At 51.6% G+C, this 19,825-nt stretch overlaps 1 protein-coding gene across 5 annotated transcripts in view; it reads right to left on the reverse strand.

Moving 5' to 3' along the window:
- The window catches only part of COL27A1 (collagen type XXVII alpha 1 chain), a 135,744-nt gene that overhangs the window by 47,978 nt on the left and 67,941 nt on the right, over positions 1-19,825 (reverse strand). For all 5 annotated transcript variants that reach the window (XR_002139439.3, XM_019754574.3, XM_019754577.3 and 2 more), the window contains 10 exons: positions 19,550-19,594; positions 16,303-16,356; positions 14,957-15,010; positions 14,328-14,381; positions 11,331-11,384; positions 11,110-11,163; positions 9,413-9,457; positions 8,137-8,190; positions 6,387-6,431; positions 1,743-1,796 (listed from right to left, as the gene is read on the reverse strand). Coding sequence is in view for 4 of the 5 variants with exons in the window: in XM_019754574.3 (XP_019610133.3) it covers positions 1,743-1,796; positions 6,387-6,431; positions 8,137-8,190; positions 9,413-9,457; positions 11,110-11,163; positions 11,331-11,384; positions 14,328-14,381; positions 14,957-15,010; positions 16,303-16,356; positions 19,550-19,594 (513 nt within the window). In the remaining variant the exon portion in view is untranslated. The remainder of the gene's footprint in view (positions 1-1,742; positions 1,797-6,386; positions 6,432-8,136; positions 8,191-9,412; positions 9,458-11,109; positions 11,164-11,330; positions 11,385-14,327; positions 14,382-14,956; positions 15,011-16,302; positions 16,357-19,549; positions 19,595-19,825) is intronic.

Raw genomic sequence — 19,825 nt, forward strand, 5'->3', positions numbered from 1 at the left:
TGCTTCCCTCAGGCAAGGATGGTCCCGATCCAGGATGCGCTAATTACATGTGCCCTTTGATCCGGGCGCACAGCATGTGGTCCTCATTAGGCCTGGTATCCCCTGGCTGGGCATGCTGAGGCACAGAGAGCAATGGAAGGAATTTCTTTCAGTCTCCCACCCCTGCCTAAACCAGGATGAGATACTGGGGAATCAGAGATGTAACTCATTCTACTCGACCTATCCAGACAGACCAGGCAGAGACAGTGGGTGTCGCAGACAGAGCCAGAAGGCAGGGGCTGTGGGTGTGAATCCTGCCTCTGTTTTTGTGAGGTCCTGTTTCATGTATCAACCCAGCCAGCAAATATTTATTGAGCATCTACTATGTGCCTAGCACGACATGCTAGACCTGGAAAATACATTGGTGAGGAGAAACAGGCAGACCCTGTTCATATGATGTGAGACACACAGAGTGTTGCAAGGAGATGGCCACAAATCAGCAAAAACAGATGCAAACTGGATAAGTGCAGCCAGGGAGTGGGTCTCGGTGCTAAGGCATTTCAACAGGGGATATGACCCACCTGGGTGTAGGGGTGTGGTGGGAAAGGCATCCCTAAGGAAGTCTAGCTTGACCCGAGAACTGAAGGATAATTAAGAGTCACCTAGGCAAAGAGGGTGCAAAGGGCAGGAGTGGGAAGAGTGTACCTGGCCGAGGAAGGGCATGAGCAATTGTTTGTAGGTGAGGAGGGACATGGAACATTTGAGCCATAAGGAAAGGCAGAATCGGCTTTGATGTTGCACTATAGTTGTGCAAGATGTTACCACTGGACGCAACAGGGTAAAGGGCACGCTGGACTTTTCTGTACTGTTTTTTGTTTTGTTTTGTTTTTTGCAATTTCTTATGAATCTATAAATATTTCAAAATAAAAGTTAAATAAAAAAAGTTGAAAAAAAGAGGGAGAGGAGGAGGAGGGGAAAGTGGAGGAGAAGGAGAAGGTGGTGGCCAGAGGGTTTGGGACATGGAATGATGAGGAGGGTGGCACAGGATGAGCCTGGAAAGGCAGGTGGAGTCAGATGAGGGTGAGTGCTCCCTCCCTGTGGTTCTCAGTTTCCCCATCTATCCAATGGGAATAACATCGGCTCCCCCTGAGGGGCTGCCTGGGGATGAGATAACCCCACACAAAGGAAATCAAGTACTCTCCAGGGCCTACGGTGGGAAACAGGAAGCCACAGGCTGTTGGTGAGCTGGGTGCCAGCACGAGGCAGAGTGGCTTAGCAGGCAAAGTGTGGCCTTGGGTAATGAACCTGGTTTAAATCCCAGCTCTGCCACTTTCGATCTGGGTAACTTGAGTAAGTCACCTCCCCTCTTTGAGTCTCGGTTGATTATCTGGTCTATAAAACAGAGCTGCTGGGGGTTAACAAGGCGACCTAGAGAAATGTGCTCCTTTTTAAGAAACATGAATCTTTCCCTCCCTTCTGCTGCCCGCCCCTGTGCAGTCATGAGGGGCCCAGACTCATGTGTCAGCTGGTCATCACACTGAAACCTAACTGCACTTGAGGGTACTGACAGGAGGGCAGAGCAGAAGTCCCAAGGCATTCTGGGAAAGGGGACAAGGGCTCTTCGAAGGTCTGGATGCTTAGGGCAGTGAGGAGAGGCCAGGAAAAAGAGGTCTGACATCCTCAGGATAACTGGCCCCTTCATCTTTATAAACTTGGAAAACATAAGTTCTATTTGCTTATATATTCCCCTCAACACCACTTACCTTTTCTCCCACGATTCCTGGCTCCCCGACAAGACCAATGAATCCCAGAAGTCCCTGTAAGGAACAGTTAGGAAAGCAAGAGAAAGAAGGAAGCAACATGGATTCAGGGATGTGCTGCGTTTCAAAGGCAACTTCCCTGCAGCTTCCTTCCTCTGGAGCTCGTCTCCTGTGTCCTCTGCCTGTGTCTGATAACGCAGCCGGCACAGGGCTGCCACTGAGGAGGGCTGCCTCTCTCCCGGCACTGTCCTGACTTCCCTCACTCCACCAGATGGTTCTGATTTTGAAGCCAAGTGGTGGGGCCGCTGCCAGCATCCCTGGGAGCGCCACACATTCTTCCCGTGCCAGAAGCAGGCTGGGAGGCGGCCACGTTTGGAGAGTGGTGGTTGAGGGGAGGCCCGGAAGCTGTGCTGGGAAGAGGCCTGCCTGTGAGAAATCTGTCCCCATCTTTCGGGGCTCTGGGGCTGCTTCAAAGATAGAAACAAACTTGCTGGCCAGGATAGAAATATCGTAACAGCCTTTGCCAAAAGGCCTGATCGAAATCTGGGAAGTGGAGGAGGCCTTTTTACTGTCTTGTGAAAGCCTTCCCCTCCTTTCTGAAAGGGTGGAGACACACACACACACACACACACACACACACACACGGTGGTTCCTGTTGCTCATTGGGTGATAACTAGCCTCTGTGTTCCAGGGGTTCTTTTAGGTGGCTGCAGGCCTTGTCATTGCCCTGAATAGGAAAGCGCACACACAGGGAGGGTAACGAGCCTAGAGGAGTCACCCAGGAAGGCAGACAATTCCTTGTCCAGACTCCACCTCTTCTCTGCTAAGGAAAATTTGAGTAGAGGGGTGTCTTGTGTGGGTCAAGGGTGCCAAAATGCCTTAAGAAGAATCTGGGTTCGCAGCCAAGAGTTTCTGGGAGAATTAGGGAAGACCGAGGGATGAGTAGGTTTGTCCCATAAAGTTTGCTCCCTGCCCCAAACTGTACCCAGAAAGGAGTGAGACCTTGAACCTGATCAGAAACAGATCAGAAGTTGTGCGCTCAGGTAGTGATGCACCAACCAGTCAATCATCTCAGGTGACAGAATGGCACCCAGTTCCAAAGCGTTAACTCTGTGGGTCTCAGAGTCAATTCTAAATTAGCAACTTGGGCCAGGACCAGGCTGCTGCAGCCTGGGGTTTCAACTCTGGTCTGTGTGGCTCCAAAGCCCACGCACCTGTCCGTCTGCCCACGGCCTCCAAAGCAGGTGGCTGTGAGCAGAGGACAGATCTCCCTGGAACTTGCCTCCACCACTGCACACGGAGGGTCCTGGCTTCCTGGCCTCAGAGACCCTTCGAGGTTGAAGTATGAGGTCCAAAGTATGAGGTCATGGCTAATAAGTCATAATAACCGAGTATTTGACTTTTGCAACAATTTAAAAAAAAATTAAAGCATTTTTCAGGTAATAGCAGTATGGATTAACAATGGCTGTCACTTACTATGTGCCAAGCACTTTATCTACGTCACTGTCAGTCTTTTGGTTTGTGGACCTAAACTCACAGAGCCTCTATAAGCCCCATCTGCAGAATGGGGACTTTCAGCAAAGGTCCCTGCCTACCTCCCAGGATTGTTCTGAGTACTGGGGAGAATGCACAGTGCATGTAGGCACTCCATAAATGTTAGTTCCCTCCTATCCCATTCTAATTTATTTTAAAAGGGCACGGGGTTAAGACAGAGGCCTGAGCAACCCACATGGGAGCAGTCAGACATTTAGAGGATGCTGAGTAAAGGGAATAAAAGCTGCTCTGTTAAAAGGCCCCTGTCTGACTGGCCCAGGGAAACAGAAATTTCATAGCTACTTTAAATTTATGAGTTGTTGGGTCCTGGAAGGCAGGCAGGTCATAAACCTCAAACAAGAAGCCTAACAGGATCCTAATGAATAAGGGCCATACAGCAAGTGCCCCATTCCACCGCCCCCCACCCCTGGGACCCCCCTCAGGCACTGTCCTGGAACGTCCTGGCAGGCCTGTCCTGAGGGTGGAGCTGAGGCTGGCTGGGAAAGCCAGCGCCAGAGGCCCAGGGCTTCCACTTGGCAGGCTGGGTAGAGAAGCAGCTCTGACAGCCGTGTGCATGGTTGGCTTCTCTCGGGCTGGCAAGAGGGCACGGGGGAGGGGGTGAGGCAGCACTGTCACCTACAACGGGCATTGCACAGGCAGGATCTGGGTCCCTGATTCTGGGGAGGAGGCTGGCCTGGTCCTCAGTGTCTACAGATAAAGGGCCGCTATCTGCTATGGGAGGTTTTCTCCCTCCCTCCCTCCTCTCATGTGACATTCTGCTAGGCAATGGGAAGCAACTGGGAACAAGACAGTCCTAGGTCCTCTGTTGAACTAGACATCTCAAGGTTAGGTGTTTACATGCCTGGCTTCCTCCTGAACAGAGCTTCTTAAAGGCAAGACCCATGCCTTGCAATCATATCTTTGTGTCCCCAGCACCTAGGACAGGGCCTGGCAAGCTGGCTGCACTCTAACTCGCTCTTAGAAAGCAAGAGGTCCAAGAAGGGTTTTCCAGTCCCTCCGAGCGGTTCTGGGGAATCCTGCAGACCTGAGTGTCAGCCTTGGCTCTGACAGTTATGTAACTACCTGGGAGATCTTGGGCAAGTTCCTTCATCTCTCAGCACCTTGGTCTCTACATTTGCTAGACGGGATAGTACCTACCACCACAGGGCTGCAGGGGAAATTGCAGGCAATGGCGTAGGAAGCATTTGGCACAGAGCCTGGTACCTAACAGTTGCCCAATAAATGTAGCCGATACTGTGATTATAATCCTTCCTGGGGATCCTCTGATTCTACTGTGAACAGGAAATGCCTGCCCCTTCCCACATCAGGAGGAGGCCAAGGGAACAGCTGGCTTGCCCCACCCCCCCGTGTGCTTGGTGGCGGCCACAGGGCTCTAGCGCTGCCTCACAGCTCAGACAGATCTCTCTTTCTTGCGATGGTCCAAGCTGGAGGGTCTGCGAATCAAGTGGGCCCGGGGCTGCTCCAGGCAGGGTTCCCACTCCTCCTGGCCCCAGCTCTGTCACCACCCTTCTTGGCCATCGAGCCCATTCTCCACCATGAATCCCAGATCACCAAGTTGGACTAGGATTCAGGGGTTCTTAACCTTGGGTCCCTGTAAGTCTCTATGGATGGAATTCAGGGCTCCACGAAACTGAATGGGAAAAATTACAACTTTTATTTTCATAAACCTCTAATTGAAATGTAGCATTTCCCTCAAATATGAGTGTAGGCAACAAATTCACGATACTTGTAACTGTCATAGATATTGACATGTCACATGACAATCATTGCTGTAGAGACTTCAAAATGTATCAAGGCTTGTCACCACTTTGAAACTGAGGTTATTATTAGACCTGCTGCTAGATCTCATTATTTAGTGCATTAACCAAGAAGCATATCTATGAGTAGATCACATGTGAACATATTTTCATAACTATATTTCAATAGAGTTTATTTTCTTTGTAATTTTTTTGTTTTGTATTTTCTGCATTTAAATGCTCTATTCTGACAAGGGGGCCCACAGGCTTCACCAGCCTGCCAAAGGGGTCCTAGGCCCCCTAACAAAAAAAGGTTAGGACCCCAGGACAGAGTGATTTCCAAGGACCCTCTGTATCCTGACATCCTAGGATTCCAAGTATCTAGTTCCCGAGGGCCCTACCATCAGCATAACTATGAAATTAAATTCGCTGATCATACTGCCTTTTTTTTTTTCCAATCAGGAAATATATCCAGGCCGCAGCAGTCGTTCCAAACTCCTGGGCTTCCCACAGAATGCGCTCGAATGACACTGGAAAGTTTTCAAACATCCAGTCCTCCCCCTGCTTTAATTCCTTTCTTCCCCCCAACAGATGTTGCAGGCTGGTGAGGAAGCCCGTCATGCATGACTCTCACGCCATTGATGGCGGGTCTCGATGGAGACAAATTCTTCTGTGTCCCCAGCATCATTGCCCCTTCTAGCCTGAGGCAGCCCTTCACGGGGTTCGGGAGGTGGGGTCCTTCTATAATGCACTGGAGGACACTGAGAGCTTCCCACCTATCCACCCACCCAGCACTCTGCTTCTCTCCAGCGCTGAGGCCCGAGACCTTGATAATGAAGGTTGTAATCCTCGAACCTCCTTTTTAATGACTACTTGTAACCACCTCTCTTCTGCAGACCTCAGCCTGGCTTCCCAACTAGCCAGAGCCACTGGTTTGAATTTCATTTCCTTTATAATTTAGGGATGCTTGACCAAGAGCCCCTGGCCAGTGGCTATGCTTCCCTGGTCGTTGGCTTCCCCAACTGTAAATCGAGCTCAGGCAGCGATTATTAGTTAAGGGCTCTTCCAGTTTTAATGTTCTGGGAGCAAAGCGACGTCACCTCTTAAAGCAAACACCCAGAAACATCCGCAGAGCCAGGCAGTGGGGAATGGCCATTGTGACTATGATTCCCGGCTCTGTCATTCCGTGACTTCATCTCCTGGACAGTCAGTACGCATATCAATGAAAGAGGGAGATGACTGAGCCTACGTCTGGAACTGGGATGGGAAAGAATGTCAGGTACATGTGGAGTGCTTATCAAAGGGCTTGGCACAGAGTAAAGGGAGCCGTTATGCTCAGAGACCAGTGTTGACTTACCTGATCACCTACAGGCCCCGGCCGTCCAGGATTGCCTGGCTCCCCCTGCAGAGAAACAGAGGGTGATCATTTGGGATGGGTATCAGGAGTCTAGGCCTGCTGGACAATACCCAGCTGACTGGCCTTAGTCCCCACTGGTGGGAATGGATGTAGAACCTCATTGCCAGAGTCTGGCTTTGGAGACAACAAACAAATGGCAGGGACACTGGGACAGAATCTCTGGCCCTAGAGAGGACCCAAGTCATCCATATCCTCTGAGAGGCCCTTGGCAGATTACTTGGCCCCCTGATGTCTATATCACATGTGGGCCCTTCATCAACCCATTGCATTTTGCGGAGATGGAAACTAAAACTCAGAGAAGCGAAGTGATCTGCTCGAGGTCACACAGCAAGCTTGAGGCGGGGCTAGAATTGGAACTTCAGTCTGACTGATTGAAATCCCCATTCTAGGCCACCTCACTGCAGGATGAGCATGGACCGGAGAGTCAGGACACGTGGGTCCTTGATCCCAACGCACCGGAGATCTGCCACCAGCTCCCAGGTGCCTTTGGTGAGTCTTGCCTCTGCTCTGGGCTCAGCCTCCTCAGCTTTATACAAGAGAGCAGACTCATTTGTCTTCCAGGTTACTTCCAGCTCTCAAGCTTGGTGGTCTCTCGTGGCCTTGTCTGTCAGTTTTATCCCATGATGGAGTGGCTCCTGCTCCTCGGGCAGCCACAGCTGCCCTGGTCTCCCCACAGTGTGAACCGGAGAGAGGGGAACAGAACTGTGGGACACTTCTCCCCAGGCTATGTCACCGCTCCCACCACGGAAACCCAACTGGTTGTATCTGAGGGAGAAAGGCTGAGACCTCAGAGGCAGGACATGGGCTCAGACTAGCCAGGACTTTGGCTCACAAATGGATGTGGCTCAGTGCAACCCCAGTTCCAGCCTCCTCCTCCCCCAGTTCCCCCCTCCGACCGCATGCTCATACAACCCAGAGGAGCCCGACAGACATAGGGGCCATTTTTCCAGAGGGGAAGTGATGTGGATGACCTGGGCCCCCCAGCTCTACCCTAACCCTCTGTAAATTTGCTCAGCTATAAGCTTGGCCCAATAAGCCCTGCCCAGGATGGCTGGGAAAATCCAGCCTGTCAAGGGGAGTCCCTGGAAAGCCGTGAAGCGAGGCCAGCCCTGTGCTAAGCGTCCTCACTCTCCTACCCAGGTCAGTTCTTTATTCATAACTTAAAACAAACAAACAAACAAACAAACACCTGTTAACAAATGTAACACATACTTATTGTACATAATGGGGAAGTATAGGAGCCCAGAGAAGAAAATGGAAATCCCCTAGAATCCCAGCACCCAGAGATACCCCCGTCCACTTTCCAGCCTCTGCTCTGAGTACACAGGAACATGCTGCAACCAGCTCCCGTACAGGCTCACACCATAAGGTTTCATTTCATAACCGCTCCCTGCCACCACCACACACAGACTGTTGGCCCTCTTGTAAAATCTCCCACCAAACCATCTTTGGTGGCTGCACTGTATCCCATTATTTGAGCACTCTCCCACTGAGGGCCATTTAGGTTAGGTCTGTTTTTCTCTATTAACAATACTTGGTGATAAATGGGGACCATTTTTCCCCCATGTCGCATCCGGCTATGGAGCTCAGGGTTCATCCTGGGTCTTCATAAGTTGGGTCTTCCTCTCTCCTTTTCCCCAAGTGTTCCTTCCTCCCTTTCCTCAGCCCAGTCACTCCCAGATCTCCTCACCTTCAAGCCATCTGGGCCGGGCCTCCCGGGAAACCCCTTCCTGCCAGGTTGACCCTGCAACAGAGAGAGGAGTGAGAGAAGCTGGCAGGGCAGCATTGCGGGGGTCCTAGGATCTGGCATGGGGGGCGGGGTAACGGGATGGGACACAGAGCTCTGATGTCACCAGGCTGTCCTGGGGATGCAGGGAAGGTCTGTAGCTGTATGACCTCAGGGGAAGTCACCCCTACCCAGCTGATCTCCTCATTTGTAAATGGGGATGATGAAACCTGCTTTCAAGGAGGAAATGGAAGAGACTGGATGGAAGATAAAGCGCTCAGGGGAATGGAGAGTTTATGCCAGTGGTCCTCAAAGTGTGGTCTTGAGACCATTGCAGGTCCCTGAGACCCTTTCAGGAGATTCATGTAGTCAAAACTATTCCCATAATAACACTAGGCTGTCATTTGCCTGTGCCACTCTCACTCTCATGAATGTAAGTAGAGTTTCCCAGAGGCTACTTGACATGTGGGATGGTCACCAGATTGAATGCACAAGCAGATTGGAAGATCTAACTGACTTTGATTACGCCAGACATTAAAGAGATTTGTAAAAATGATAAAACAATGGCGCTCTTTTGCATTAGCTTATTTTGCTTTGGAAAAATATAGCTATTGTTCATAAAACTATTGTTTTTGTTAACATGAAATGGGTTCATTATTCATTTTAAATGGATTCATAAATACATTTCCAATTTCTCAGTTTTAATGACTAATATTGTGAGATGGAATCCACAAAAAGAAACACATTGCGGGTCCTCAATCTCTTTTAAGCATGTCAACAAGTCCCTAGACAAAAAAATTCACGACCTGCTGGTTGATGCAATTGCTGGGATGAAGGTGGAGTTGGGACAGGCACTTTCTGGAAACCCATTTCAGGGCAGAGATGAGGACACAGGGAGAGGTTCAAGGCAGCACGTCCCGCTTCCTGGCTGTGAGATATTAAGCTAAACCCCTCACTCTTTGAGCCTCTTTGGCCTCAAGTGAACTTAAAAATGTGCCTCTCATAAGGGAGACTCAAATGAAAAAGTGGATGCAAAGCACCAGCTCATTGTAGGTGGGCAGACAGAGGTCAGTTTCTTGCCCCTCGTCACTCTCCTTTGGGGTCTGTCCTAGTCCCCTCTCTGGCTGGCCCGAGGCCCCCACTGATGACTTCTCTCAGAACACCACCCAGCTGTTGCTGGGCTGTGCACAGATGGCTCAGCTCCAACGGATCCCACCTCCCTCAGGCCAGCAACACTCACCTCCAAGCCAGGGGTTCCAGGTGGCCCCATGGGTCCCTCATCTCCCTAGAGTTGGGAGACATGAGAAAGAAGAAAAGAAGAAAGTTAATCCAGTGAGACTCTTGGAAAACATGTCCTGTATGGAGGGAAAGGGTGGACAGAAGAAAGCCCTCCTGGCCCCACCCAAGGCAGAGGCGCCACCAGTCATGGTCTAGAGGCCAAGCCACACAGGGACTTCCTCATGAATGGGACCCTTGGTGTCAGCTGAATGTGAGCAGCCTGGGTTCATGGCAGTGCTGGGCAGAAAAGTGAAACTTCGTTATATGCTGTGGAAACAGATCCCAGTCTACGGCTCAGAGATACGGACTCTCTTCTGAGCTCTGTCATTTACTCCCTGGCAGATCTTAGTCTCACCATGCCTCAGTTTCCCCATCTGTAAAATGGAGCAGGACAGAGAGGATCACCCTGAAGTATAATGACTGGCTTAAGTTGTGTTCCTGGAGGACAGCGATGATTCACGTGCTTTTGAAGCCACCCCCCAAATATCACTCAGGATGGGTATGTGCCCAGTGTCCAGTGGATGTGTGTGAATGAAGGGAGGGAAGAGGGCACAAGAGTGGAGAAATGGAGACATGAATGAATGTATGAATGGATAAGCGAATCAATGGAGACAGGAACAAGTGGCAGGCATACTGAGGGTTTTCTTGAGCGGTAATGTGAGTGTAGATGGAAGCGCATGGTGGGTGCCATTTTTCTCTCCTCTCCCCTCCCTTCTTACTTCTGGCTCATGGGAACCCTGCAGGCCCTCCTGCTGGCGCAGGCAGCTTCCAAACTGGTCCCTCTGGCATGCCAGGCCTGACCAAGGGGCCCCCTCCAGAGTTCCAACTTCCAGGAAAACAGCCTCACGTGGCAGCTCCCATAGCCAGCACTGGGACCCTGCCAGACCCAGAATCAGCTGGATGCCTGTCTGTGGTCGTGGTAAAACTGGGCCTCCTGCACCCTTACTCAGGGCTGTGCGTCATGGGGTCCTGGAGCCAAGGTGGGTGGGAGGGCCTCAACGCACAGGCAAAATCTGGGGCCAGACCATGGAGTGCCCCATGGGTGCTCCAATAAGCCTGTATGACCTTGGCACTGCCCTTCATCATGTGTGAGTAAATAAGCAGACTATCTCTAAGCCACTTACTAGCTATACACATCATGTAATTCTCTGAGGATGCCACACACAGCTCCCAGGAGCACGTAAGTTAATTGCATAGGTTCTATGTCATGGGCTTCGTAGGCTTTGGGCTCAAGCAGACCTGGGTTCGAATCCTAACTCTGCCTGCCACTAATCATGGGACCTGACACAGTCTCTTCACCCGTGAGTCTCAGGGCCTCACTTGTAAAATGGAGCTGACAGTTCCTACCCTCACATATCAACGCCTAATAAAACTGTGCCAACATGAGCAGAAGCAGTGGCAATGGGTCTAAGAAAGAAACCCGAGGGCAGTGGGGTAAAGTGGAGGAGGGAATGACCCACCTGCCAGGCCAGGGCGGAGAAGGCTGCTGGAAAGGTCATGGGGGAGGGCTGTCAGGGATAAGCTGGAGGGTGAGTTTGATGCAGCCCTGGGCTGTGTCCTGACTGAGGCCCCAACCCCCAGCCTAGGCCTCCAGGACCTAGGACAGAGCAGGCTGGGAGTTGGGGGAGGATGGCCAGGGGCAGGGCCAGAAGGTCTCACCTCGGGCCCCAGCTGTCCACGGGGTCCCGGCAGGCCTCGAGCTCCAGGCTTACCCTGGTGAGAAGGGAACAAAAACAGGTCACAGAAGTGGCACCTTTATCTCCGTCAACAGGCTGGCATGACTCCCCTTACTTCCAAGCCAAGTAGCCAGTCCTGGAGGCCTGTGGTCTCTGCAGAGCTATCAGCTTCCTCAGCTGGAGCCTCCCAAGGCAGGGACTCACCTTCACACCTTCTGGGCCGTTGTCCCCAGGGGGGCCGATGTCTCCCGGGAATCCCTAAGGGGAGGCAGAGAACAGGGGTCACCCATGGGGGCTGTGAAGGGAAGTGCTAAGAGCATAGGTCTTGGGTGGGGGCCAACTGGGTTTCCATCCAATCCTGTGAGGGATGGGATCCTGGGCAGGTCAGTTAACTGCACTGATCCTGATTCTAAAACAGGAATGAAGGTACCGGCCCTAAGCCTCAGAATTGCTGAAAAAATTAAATGAAACAATGCAGGAAACTTGCACACACAAGGTCGTCTAACCCAGAACTTCCCAAGTACAGGGCCCAAAGCAGCCAGGGCCCAGACCTCCTGCTCTGAGAAGTGTCATCCTTTGAGTGCAGGGGTCCTGCAGGTATGTGTATGTTCTGAGTTTCCTGTGACTTTGAAAGCCGTGAAAAGCACTGATCTAATTACTCTTAAGTCCTCCCATTCAGAGCTGAAATCCCCACTCCATCCTGGCCAGGTATGGGCTCTGCCCCACATCCCCAGTGGGGGCTCACTGCTCCCAGACCAGTCCTTCCCAGATGGATGACTGGGCAGTAGAAGCTTCTCCCTAAAGTGAAGCAGAATTACCAACCCTTCCCCATCAAGAACCTTGTGCTGTCTCTCAGAGCCCCACAAAGCACAGGGGGTCGCTCTTTCCACAGTGGTCTATGAACAATTTGAAGACCAGTTACTCCTTCCTCAGAGGCCTGCCCTGCTCTGTCCCTTCCATAGCTTCTAGTAGTCAGGGGCTAGGGTCCCCTGGATTAACTGCCTCTGACTGGTCATCACCAGGAAAACTATGCTTCTCTTGGTGTGGAATGACCAGCACAGGTAAAGATGGGAACAACCCCCTTCTTTGCTTTAGGTGTAATACCTCTGTTAATTCAGCCTACAACCCCATTCACTTTCGGAGCAGCCTCACGACTCCCTTAGTTTCCTGCCAGCTAGAAACCAAAGCCTTTTTATATGAATCCCTGAGATCAAAATACCCCCTCCCATCTTGCCTTCATAAGGTGGCTTTTTCTTTTCCCTTCTTCTTTTGATCCTTTGGTAACTCCCACTAAATTCTACCTCCAACATCCTCTCACCCTCTCACTGGCAAAGGCAAGAATGGTCCTGAATTTGGAACTAACACAGATAGCTGAAGGCCCCTGTCTTTTTTTTTTTTCAAAATGAGTGGCTTGAAATCCCATTCTGCCATCACCTACTGTGTGACCTCAGGCAAGTTCCTGAGCCTCTCTGGGCCTCAGCTTCCTCATCTGTAAAATGATGACCATTAACACCCACTATACAAGGCTGTTCTAGGGTTAAAGAGAATAATGTGAGCAAAGCACTTGGCTCAGCGTCTGGTGCCTGGTAAGTGCTCAATAAAAGTCTGCATCCAAAATGATTTTGGGTCCCACGTCCTAGGAAAACAAGTCTGCCTGGGATGGGCCCATCTCCAGGGAGAACTTGGCAATCAGGACACTGATCAAATTCTGGTGCTCACAGGATCAGGCCCACTGATGTGTGAAAGAGATAATTTGTGCTGGGGCTGGAAAGTTGGAGCTCCCACCCATGGTCTCTGGGAACAGAGGCAAAGACCCAGGAAGGCGCTGACATGCTCATCAGCTTCTGTCTTCAGCTGAGCAGAGCCATCTTCTGAGTCAGCCAATCCAAACAGAACACAAAGCTGGGAGAGGCAGACCCCAGATGGTTCCAGGGACCCAAGAGAGAGCCAAAGTAGACCTTACTTCCTGCAAGCAAGTCACCAAGGAAGTCACTTCCCTGCTCTGTGACTCACTTTCCTCATGTGTAACCTGGTGGTAGTAATACCCCCCTCACATGGTGGTGGCGAGTTAACAAGTTCTCACCCGAAGATGCTACACAGCCTCCTGGCACGAGGTGGAGCTTAATAACTGTGAGCGATCATGCTTTCCACCCCCACTGGCCAAGCTGCTGGGAAAACCCGGACTCACAGAAAAGCCTTTTTCCACAGTGACCAGGGGAAGGGATCAGGGCCATGGACGAGAGGCCAACTCCATTTGTCTAAAGATAGGATTGTGTCACGGCCAAAGTCAAAACAGCAGAAAGTCAGAACTTGTAGCTGTCAGGAAACAGTCTTTCATCTATCCGGGCATTAGCAGGAGTGATCTTTGGAAGGGTCTGGAGACTGTAGCAGAGCCAGACTTTTGTCTCTGAGACCTGCAGAGGAGCAAGGCCCCAGGATAGGGTGTTGAGGGTGGATGGGAGCTCTGGCTGGGGTTAGCTGAGACCCCCAGAGGGCCTGAGGATCTTAGACAGATAATGGCCCTGGCACTGCTCACTCTATTGTCCAGAGCCAGTGTCCAAATTAGAGAGAGGGGGGCAAAAAGAGCGCACCCAGCTAACTGCCCTGCTCCATTGTTTATGATGCTAGGTGAGGAACATTCAGCATGTCGATACTAATTCTCACACAGATCAGAAACTCACAGGTCCTACTACTCAACTAGAATTATTACATTAATTGCCATAGCCAGCCTTCATGATTTCTCATTCTCCACTGAAACACCATAATTTTACATTTGCTTATTGCTTCTCATACTTGGGAGGACTGAGCCCTGAAGTTTGCAGAGTGGGCCTGAGTGGTTAGAAAAGCCTCAGAGCTCAGAGGGGTTAGAGGTCTCAATCCTCAGAGACAGAATGTGGGGAGCTCCCATTAAGGGTCCAGGCAGTAGAGCTCAGTGGGCTCTCCTGATGTTTTTTTCTGGAAACTGTAAAGGTGGCCACAAAGCTGGAGAGGGTCTCTGAGGCCAGCATCTGCCTCATTGCCACTGACAGGGGACAGAGACAGAAAAGGAAAGATTGCTGATCTCAGAATTTCTGTGCTCAGCCCCAGCTCTCATTTGCTGAGTGACTTCAGGCAAGTATCTCCCCCTCTCTGGGCCTTGGTTTCCCAGATAAAACCCAGTCCCAGGTGCAGCCAGACACAGAGAAATAGGGCATCACCTACCTCGGGTCCTGGAGGCCCAGGAAACCCAAGGGATCCTTTGTCTCCAACTTTGCCCTGTGGAAGAGAAAAGATTGCGGAGAAGGTAGGGGTGAGGGCTCACCTCCCACCAACCCTTTATGTTATTGCCCCTGGCTGTGGGTGGTTGGAAGAGCTCGGGAGTATATGAATGAAAGCTGCCTAGATAACTAGAAGGAGCCACTGCTATTCAAACCCTGCCTCTTGCAATTACTAGCCATGAGATCCTGACAGTCACTTCACCTTGTAGAACCTGTTTCCCCATCTGTAAAATGGGAGCAATAATAATTCTCTAACCCCTGGGGTTATTGGCAGCCTTCAAAGAGATATAGTACAAGAAAGATCTGATACACAGTACTATTCAATAAATAAAGGATACCCACTGCTAGAGCCCAGGATTCTTGCCAGAGCTCTGCCAGTGACTGAGGCCTATCAATGATGCTGGGTAAGTTCCTGTCCCTCTGGGGCCTCAGTGTCCTTATCTGTAAAGTGGGTGAATCTCCATTCCTGTCCTGCCCTGCTGGCCAACCCAGGGCTGCTGTCGGAGAAAGTGAGCTCTTGGATGACCGTTTGGAGAGTTTGAGGCTTGGGAACTCGGAACAGAAGGTACTTACCAGAGGCCCCGGCTTCCCCCGTGCACCTGGGAACCCTGGCAATCCCTGGCTGCCCTGGAAAAGACCCAATGCGGGCTGGTTTAGTGAGGAACAGACTAACCAGAGGCACAGCTGCTTGGTCATCCTTGCCAGCCTGAAGCCTGGAGAACACCTGCCTTTGGGGAGGATGGGCTCCCCCTCACTTTACCTGCTTGCAGGGGAAAGCACCAGCTCTGCACCCTGTGGGCTGGGCCCCAGGGATGCAAAGCTGAAAGAGCAGCCCCTGTCCTCACCAGGTCATCCTGGAACCCGGGACCCTGGGGTTCCAACAGGCATGAAGCACCATTTGTGCCTGGGGAAGTCTGGAGACTGGGGTCCAGCAGGAGAAGCAGCCAGGCCTGCATGGCTGGCAACCCGGAGATACTGAGGCTGGGTCAGGACAGGCCAGCCAGGAGAGAGGGAGAGGAAGAGGGAGAGCTGGCCAACATCTGGGCCTCATTGACGGGTGGGGTGAGGTCCAGATGTGGCCACATGGTGCAGCACACAGGCAAAGAGAAGCCGGCCTCGGCAGGCTGCCTCGGTTCGTCAGTTACTAAGGCCAGTTACTCACTCACTCACTCACTCACTCACTCACTCAAACAGGCCCTAAATGTTCACTCTTCTGTGCAGGACCCTGAGCCAAGCTGGGCCAGGGCAGTCTGGGGCTGGCCGTATCCCTAGGGAACATGCTATCTGGCAGGGGGTTGAGCACAAGTCCCCATCAATCAGGGGACAAAGGTGCTGCCACAGGTAAGGGACAGACAGGCTGCTCAGGCCTCTCAGAAAAGGAAATGGCCACGTCCCAAAAGGTGGCATAAAAGGCATCGAAGCAGGGTCCTGCAAGATGGGGCAGGGTTGGGCTGAACAGAGGCTGGGAAGAGGGTGTGCCAGGTGAGGTACCAGTGTGTGCAAAAAGCCTAGAGGGGTAGTGGGCAGTTCAGTGGGGCCGGGCATGAGGGACTGTAAGGATGAGGGACAGGAAAGTGTCCGAGGGGCCTCCTCACTGGGGCCCTGGGGTGAGGAGCCAAGGCTTCACTCTGGGAGCAATAGAGAGTTTGTGAGCACAGAACAGAGCTGCGCCCCAGCAGAAAAATTTTGTGACAGTGAGGCAGACTGGGAGAAAAGAAGCTGGGGGCCTTGGAATAATTCAGGGGGTCTTTGTAAAGTCCAGGGAAGAGATGAGAGGGTAGACCAAGGACAGAGAAGACAAAAGTGTTTGAAAGGAAGCTCTCTCACTGGTGGGTACTGGTCCATGATGGGCCCCGGGAAAGGAAACAAGGGCCAGAGAAGAGCAGAACAGGGGCCAAGGGAGAGTCTGCCGCAATTACCTTGTCTCCTTGGAATCCGGTATCTCCTGACACACCTGGAACCCCTTGTTCACCCTAAACACACACCAGCAAAGAAGGTTACGATGGAGACCAGTGGGTTCCAGAAGCCTCCCCGACCTGCAGACCCACTGGCAAGATACAGCTTTGCTGAGACTGTTCCCAAAGTTGGTCTGACAAGCAGCAGCCTTGTTAGAGAAAAGGGCAGGTCCCCCAGGGGAGCCTGGGTGGGGAAGGCAGGCTCTGGGGGGGGGGGGAAGGGACCCAGCCAGATTTTCCTGGGTTTACTCAGATGGCTGAAAACTCTATTAACAGAATCTAAACTGCCTAATGTCACCTGGCTTCTCCAGCAAAACTGATACTTGTGGATCAAAGGAACTGTTTCTTGACCCTTCAACCTCTTCTTCAGCTGATGTCACACAGGGGCAAGTGCAGCCTGTAGAACGGTCCCACACTTCTGCGGTTTCTGAGTACTTGCATCTGTTGCTCGATAGTCTTCACCACCAGACTGTGAGCTGTCATTTCTTCCTTCTGTGGGAGTTTCTATGCCAGCAGTCAGCTCCCATCTACTTCTAATTAGCTGCTTTTAATCAGCTATAGCTTAAGAAACGAGAGAGCCTGGCTTGTTAAGACAATGTGTAAACAGCAGGTCGACTGGTCTCGAGCTAGGTCTGTGTGTTTCTTTTCTAAGATGACGTATTGCATAGGCTTGTGACATCGACTCTGGCTGTCAGAGGTTCTCTTCTGCTCCCTTTGTTTTCAGGCGCATCCTGCTAAATGAACTGTCGCAGAATGAGATCGGGAAGTGTTTATCCTCAGAGCCAGAACAACCGCACACAGCCCTCACCCTTTCCAGCTTTCCATCGTGGACATTACCAACAGTACATTGGCCCCAGGACTCAGAAAACATTTATAGCCTTGGGTGCAGTCACAAGAATGGAGAGAAAAACCCAGGAAGAATGGAGACTCTTAGAGAACCCCCGTTGAGCAGCTAAGGCCATGACCTCCTTGGTAGAACAAAAGCCAGAATTTAAAAAAAAAAAAAATTTTTTTTAACATAATTTGGTTTTTCCAATTTGGAAAGTCCTGTATGACATTCCAGTTTTAGGAAGTCAGGAACTTTTTTTTTTCAAATGTCCAAAGGAGGAGTGTGGGGGTAAAAAATGTTTTAACAGGCACCTAAGAAATCAGGACAATAGATTTGCAGAACGCTGAACCTGGAGCAGGAGGCTTGGTTTCAGAATGTGCCTCCACACAGTGAGAGGGAGCCAAGTGGTTGTAAGTGGGAATGAGGCCAGGCTGGGTTGTGGAAAATCTAATATCTAGGCAGGACGACCATGGAACATGAAGCAATGGCTCCGTCATCCCAGGGAAGGGCCAAGGGTAGGGGGAAGAGGGGCTGATCAGAACCCCTCTTCTTGCAACATTAAGACCCCTATGCAGCCAAAGGGACAGAAAAGAGATTTCTTTTTTTTTTCAGCCCTAAATACTTAATTTGATTTTCCTGAAAACTATGGGCAGGAAAATAATTTCTTTGCCTTCTTTTTCTTTTCCAGAGCTTTCACATCTCCAAATGTCTCCGGCACCACCAGTCAGCAAGCCAGCCGAGTTCTATGTAACACATTTATTTCCATGTCCCTGAAGAAACAGTGAGCTGGAGGCCAGCTCTGCATGAGAGCCTATAAAAAGATCACTGCCTAACACTCCCATTTCCCCCACTTTCTTTCTCCTTTGTCCATGACTTCAGCATTTCCAGAGTGCTGATGTCTCCAACCTCAGGGTAAACAGGTAGCTGTGGGGAAGCCCCCACCTCCAACAGAAAGTCCCTCCATCTTGAGGAGGACCGGAAGTGGGGTATCAGCAGCAAGCAGCGCAGCATCAGAGGGCAGAGCTGAGGGGAGAGGCAGAGGGGACTGCAGCTGAAGGCTTGGGTGTGACAGTAGGGAATGGAAGAGGTAGAAAGGAATAGATAAAGGAGTGGGGTTAGCATCACACCCCTGGCTACCTACGGGTGAGGGGCAGGGGGCTAAGACAATCTGAGTGTGCCCATTTCAGCCCAGCAGTTCCAATTTTCTAAGAGTCCAGGAGCCTAATAGATCATCAAGTGTCCTTTGACAAATCTCTTCTCCTTGGGTCTGCTTCCCCAGGTGTGAAATTCAAGCCCTGGAGGAGGTGGCCTGCAGACCTCAGTTCTGCACCTATTGAGGTGCGTGGAGGTAGGTGCCTGGGTTTGAATCCTGACAGTACGTACCAGCTATGTGGCCTCAGGCAAGCTTCCTGTCTCCTAGGGGGCTGGAGGATGGATGAGTTAATCCCCACAGGGCACCCAGATGGTGCATAGCACCGGTACCTGATCCTACTTCTCAAGTTTAGGAGGAGCAGAGTTATCTGAAGACAGGTGCAGAAGGATCCTGGCCTCTCTCCTTGCTCAGGCTTATGGCAACTTGGGTGCCACCCGAAAGCCTCCCACGTGCCCTTTGGGGTGCCTGGTTTATCAAGAGACTAAGGTGGGAGGGCAGGAAGACTGTCACAGGGTAGAGCACAAATAGCACTGCCCCTCACCCCCATGTCCCTGTCACTCAGAAGCTACATGAGCCAGGCCAGGTGCTACCCACTCTGGGCCCTGGGGACCCACCTACCCACTTTCAGCTCTGCTTTGGTACAGGGTGAGATAGTGGCAGGGCTGTACAGAGGATATGTGGCAACGATGGCCTCAAAGAGGCAGCAGGAGGAACGTGGGGCAGGGGCTCAGGGTCTGGTCCTGGCTTCCCTGTTGCATTTTCCGACTGCGTGCTCTCTGGGATGGTTGATATGGATTTGTTTCCTCCCGTACCTGGAGAGGTCTCTGGACCCCACATCATACCTGCCCTGGAGCCCGTTATCTGAGCAACGTTCTGCCCTCTGTCCCCCACCTCCACCCTCTTCGTTCTGTGGCTTTGGCCTCAAAGCCCAGACACTGGCCTCAGCTTTACTCTCCGAATTCAGGCACCTGCCTTACCTTACACCCTGCCTGTGCCTCAACAGTCCTCCATGCTCTATATGCCAAGGTCTGCATCTACCCAGAACCACCTGTCTGAGTGCAACCCAAAGTGACAAGGAAGAAGCTGGGGAGCACAGATTTAGGGGGGCCAGAGGAGAGGGAGGAGGCATGCAGGGGAGTGGACCTGGCAAGAAGTCCGCAGCAGCACCGAGGCAGAGGGGGGGTCGCATGCAGATAAAACACAGTGCAATAAGGGAGTATTCAGATCACCTTATCACCTTTCAGTCCGGGCTCCCCCATGTTTCCCATCAGTCCCTGCAAGACAAAAGCCGGAGTCCATCTGTGAGGGAGGCTCAAAGCCACTGGTGTCAGGAGCCCTGGCTGGCACCCACTGACTTGCTGTGAGCCCCCATGCTAGATGCTCAAGCCCAAGGCTCAGTTTTCTCATCTATAAAAGGGGCAATGACCCCAGCTCCTAATGCAATGGTGTGGACTGAAGGAGCATGAGAATAGGTGGTTGACTCGTGAACCACAGCAAAGGACAAA

This window comes from Rhinolophus sinicus, chromosome 16 (genome assembly GCF_057876585.1).
Source record: "Rhinolophus sinicus isolate RSI-liver-muscle chromosome 16, RSI-T2T, whole genome shotgun sequence".
Classification (NCBI taxonomy): domain Eukaryota; kingdom Metazoa; phylum Chordata; class Mammalia; order Chiroptera; family Rhinolophidae; genus Rhinolophus; species Rhinolophus sinicus.